This window comes from Limulus polyphemus, unplaced genomic scaffold (genome assembly GCF_000517525.1).
Source record: "Limulus polyphemus unplaced genomic scaffold, Limulus_polyphemus-2.1.2 Scaffold5213, whole genome shotgun sequence".
NCBI lineage: Eukaryota > Metazoa > Arthropoda > Merostomata > Xiphosura > Limulidae > Limulus > Limulus polyphemus.
This window is the reverse complement of record NW_013670823.1, coordinates 1-4,256: the sequence shown is the minus strand read 5'-3', so window position 1 is coordinate 4,256 and position 4,256 is coordinate 1. Positions and strand designations below refer to the sequence as shown.

The 4,256-nt window shown below is 32.0% G+C and overlaps 1 protein-coding gene across 1 annotated transcript in view; it reads right to left on the bottom strand.

Annotated features, from left to right (window-relative positions):
• Nucleotides 1–3,704, bottom strand: part of LOC106472279 (sodium-dependent glucose transporter 1A-like) — a 7,550-nt gene extending 3,846 nt beyond the window's left edge. The window contains exons 1-4 of the mRNA XM_013932909.2: nt 3,574–3,704; nt 2,190–2,309; nt 1,586–1,712; nt 288–446 (exon numbers count right to left, since the gene is read on the bottom strand). Of these exons, the coding sequence (XP_013788363.1) occupies nt 288–446; nt 1,586–1,712; nt 2,190–2,252 (349 nt within the window). The 5' untranslated portion in view covers nt 2,253–2,309; nt 3,574–3,704. The remainder of the gene's footprint in view (nt 1–287; nt 447–1,585; nt 1,713–2,189; nt 2,310–3,573) is intronic.
• Nucleotides 3,705–4,256: the final 552 nt, after the last annotated feature.

The window sequence follows — 4,256 nt, the reverse complement described above, 5'->3', positions numbered from 1 at the left end:
GACAAGGTTTTGTCATCAGCAGGTACAAGTAATTTACACTGACACGGATATATATATACAGTATTGAACAAAGAAGTCACATGACCGGTCATGTCATCGAATTTACAGTACAGAAATTAAATAATGAATTGAAATGGTGTTTGTACTTCCTTGGTGAAAGAATAAACACTACATACATCTGTGGGAGTTGTTAATGGAAGAACTCACTCCATGTATTGGTTTCTTTATAGGACAATTTAACTCATCAGTGTCTAAACTTTACATGTAGAAACATCAATTACACATACCAGTGTCTATAGCCCCTAAGGTTAGACCTCCCACAGTCATTGTAGCAATAAGTGGACTCAAATCTCTACACCATGGGGCAGCTGTCATGGAGATAGCCAAGATCAGAATGTTAACCAGGAACAACACCTGTCTGTTGAAACGATCAAAGAGTATTCCTCCTGTAAATAAACGAGAAAGATGATCATACTGCAATATTACAATTGTATCACCAGAAACAGCACCTGTCTGTTGAAACGATCAAAGAGTACTACTTCTGCAAGAAACAAAAGTTGAACATGCTGGGATCAATATTGTTGGTTGAAATAGACAAATAACAGTTTCAGGTAAAAATACCAATGTAGTTCAAGAAGATTCATTATTAGAAGTATTGTAAGAGCATTATAATGTATTACGATATCTGGTGGAGGCCCCAAAGTAAAAATAACCGAGTACTAGAAGGTGGAGTTTATAAAATTGATTTATTTGTAAGTCACCCTTTGATAATTGGGATGAAAGAGATTTTTAGTTATTACAATTTGGTGGAAAAATAAATGAGCCACAAAGCTAAATTTTTTGTGGTGTGTGGGTAAAGCATCACATCCACAATTCTTTCTCTTTAATTCCGTGGAACATGCCGAAATAACAAGTGGAGTTTTAGCAAATTCTTCTGATGGATTATACAATTTTTGCTATAGGTATTGTATATATATATATACACACACACGTTACACACTAATTCCTTCAGTTAAGCTATAATTTTGCAATATTGTGTATTTAATTATATATCCAGCATATTACCCTATTTTTTTTACCCTCATTTCTATTATGAAAAAATTATATCAAAGTATTTAAAGCAATCTAAGAAGCAATAAATTTTAAAATGTACAAGAAAATAAGAATACCTTTTATTAAATATACCGTGAAAGGTTAACATCTTACTTTAATTGACAGGCATCTGAACTCAATGTGAGAGTTTTCATCGGGTTAGCTTTTGTGAACAATATATATATCTATAATTGTTTAAATAAAATAACATTAAAACATTGGTTGCTTTAATAAATTTCTTCGTTTATTTTAAACTTGAGAAAAATAAAGATGTCCATAATTTTTAAGGAGTTTTTTTTTTAGCTTCTAGAAAGGGTTTTTCTACTTGTCTTCAATACTCTCAAGTCAAACTAATACTATTACAAAGTAAATTCTTGTATTTAGTTCATAACTAGCATACTTCAGCAACATATGAAAAAGAAAGCTCAATGAACACGAGAATCAAGATATTTAAGAACTACAAATGTTCTCAGTATGTGCATTAAAAACTTACCTACAATGGATCCAATCAAATAACCAATACCTCGTCCTACAATGATGTACGAAATGTGTTCTGTATCTGTGTTCACGGCCCGTTCTAAGTCTAGAAGGGTTGGCCCTGTTATGGCTACAGCCATACCCTGAGAGAGAGAGAGAGAAACCAAAAAAAAAAGGGATAATTAGTTTTTCTACTATTTTTATTTTCTTTGTATATAATTTATTATATGTATATGACAGTAGAGAAACTTGCTTCAACCCCTTAGCAATTACCTGTAATAACTAGCCCTGCACAAAATTTAAATAACTGTAAAAAAAAAACACTGGCACAAGAATAATCAAACTTTATTTAAAAAAAACTTTTTCTTTAATAACAATATACCTGATTTCACTGATCAAATATATTCATATTTGTATATTTCTATCTAAATGTTGAACCCTTATTTCTTATTTTGTGGCATGATTAAACAAAATTCTATTTATAGTAACATTAAAAATTTGTAAGTTTATTAGATTTTTTATAAATTACACAGTGACAACAGATATCTCACTTATGTTTAATTTATAAACAAATAAGATATATTAAGAAAAACTTCCATATATAAGAAACACAAACTCACCAATGTCACAAATGCAAAGTAAAGGTTTGCAGTTTTAAAAATTTTGAGTTTTGAAGCTTTCATGGTTGTTTCCGACTTCAATTGGTGTTCGAGACTGTTATCTACAACAGTATGTGCTTTCTGTAAATACAGATGTATGTAAAACATTTACAAACTTAATAGTTCAAATCTGTCAGAAATCACAACTTCTGCCATATTTCAGTGACTCTTAAGTTACCAGTTTTAGTCTGATCGACCATGTGTATAAATACACTGGGCAATTTACTCAAGTGAAAAAGATGGCCACATGCACGTTATAAATTTATTGGAAAAAGGAAGTTTTTTATGGGTGAAATTCACGTGTAAAATGTCATAGAAATCTATAAAAAGGGGGAAAGAGTGTTATCATCTTGAACTGAAAATGTTTCTTCATTGCCTGAACACAGGAGTAGCTCTAGACACATCTGATAAATTCATAATGCTTACACAATACTATTTAAAACAATGAAGTGTCCCAAGATAAGTTTTTATGGTGTTCATTGCAGTATTGGAGTTATAAAGGGCAGCCAGTGTATTTCCAGAATTATTTTTTGTTCTTTGACTAGATATACCATAAATAATAATAAAGTATGAAATTATTATTACAATGTCATTTATTAGGATTGTAGTATCACCTAATACTGCTTGAATGTCAAGAAATAAATGTTTAAACCAATGAAATCTGTCCTGAAGTAAATGCATTACTAGTCACAAAGTATTAGTGTGTAGATGAGAAGGTTTAAAATTATTAAATCCATACAGATGGGGTATATAAAACCCTAAAAGTAAAACTAAAAGCACAGTCATCTTCCATAGCTGGCTGTGCCTATAACTCATAAGATAAGGGGTAGGATTAGGAAATTGATAACTGTTTTTAAAATGTGGACCAAGTATTTTATATCCCCTAAATATAAGAAGAGAATGGCCAGGAACTTTAAAAGTCATATATTATATACGTCTCCGCTTTACCTTTACTTTGATCAAACATATTTTAAACTACCACTATTACTAGTAATACTATACTAATAGTTATAGTACTACGCTCTACACTGATAAGTCAAGTGCGAACGTCTTTTCTGCCGATAGGCAGTTTCGGGGACAAAGCGTTTCTGAACACCATTATCAGTGGCCATTGTCTTAGCGTCGATCACTAACACTGTATGTTAACAGCCTCATCCACTGCTTGTTGTTATCATTCCATCCAGCTCTTGGACTTCATGTACTTTTACTTCCTTGGACCATCCCAACGCAACAATCAATGTTACTTTTTTTAAATTACTTATGGAGCTGACACAATTCTTCTATATTAAAAAACACACACAAAGATTTAAAATTAAATATGCATGTTTTAACACTACATACTTACATAACGAGCTCAGGCGTGTTTTTCTACCAAAAATTATGTTTCAAATAGATTTATGTTTAAATTAATTAATCGAATATACAGCCACACTCGCCAATTCAGCTATATAACTTTACACATGCGTTGGGCGCACCGAATAAGACATGCGCAAAACAAAACAAATGACGTTTAATAATACGTCATTTTACACATATAATTGTTTGTTTTTGAATTTCGCGCAAAGCTACTCGAGGGCTATCTTTGCTAGCCGTCCCTAATTTAGCAGTGTAAGACTAGAGGGAAGACAGCTAGTCATCACCATCCACCGCCAACTTTTGGGCTACTCTTTTACCAACTGAATAGTGGGATTGACTGTCACATTATAACGCCCCCACGGCTGAAAGGGCCACATATAATTGGTCATTTAACGCTGTTTATGTTTATAATCGTTAAAATGTGGTATTTAGTAATGGTGTTTTACCCTGGGACATTTAATTTCAAAATTAAATTTTCGTAAAGTTACTTTCGATGCCAAAACAAGTATTAGATTTTTACGATGTATAACTAGCAAAAACAGATATTTTGTTTAAAATATTTGGATAGTTTTTGAAATATGGAGAATATGTAGTTGTTGCGTCATCGAGGTCACGTGACTGGTGTGGCGCCCTCTAGTTTCTAGAACTATCTTGTTCTTTCAGGAATGCTCT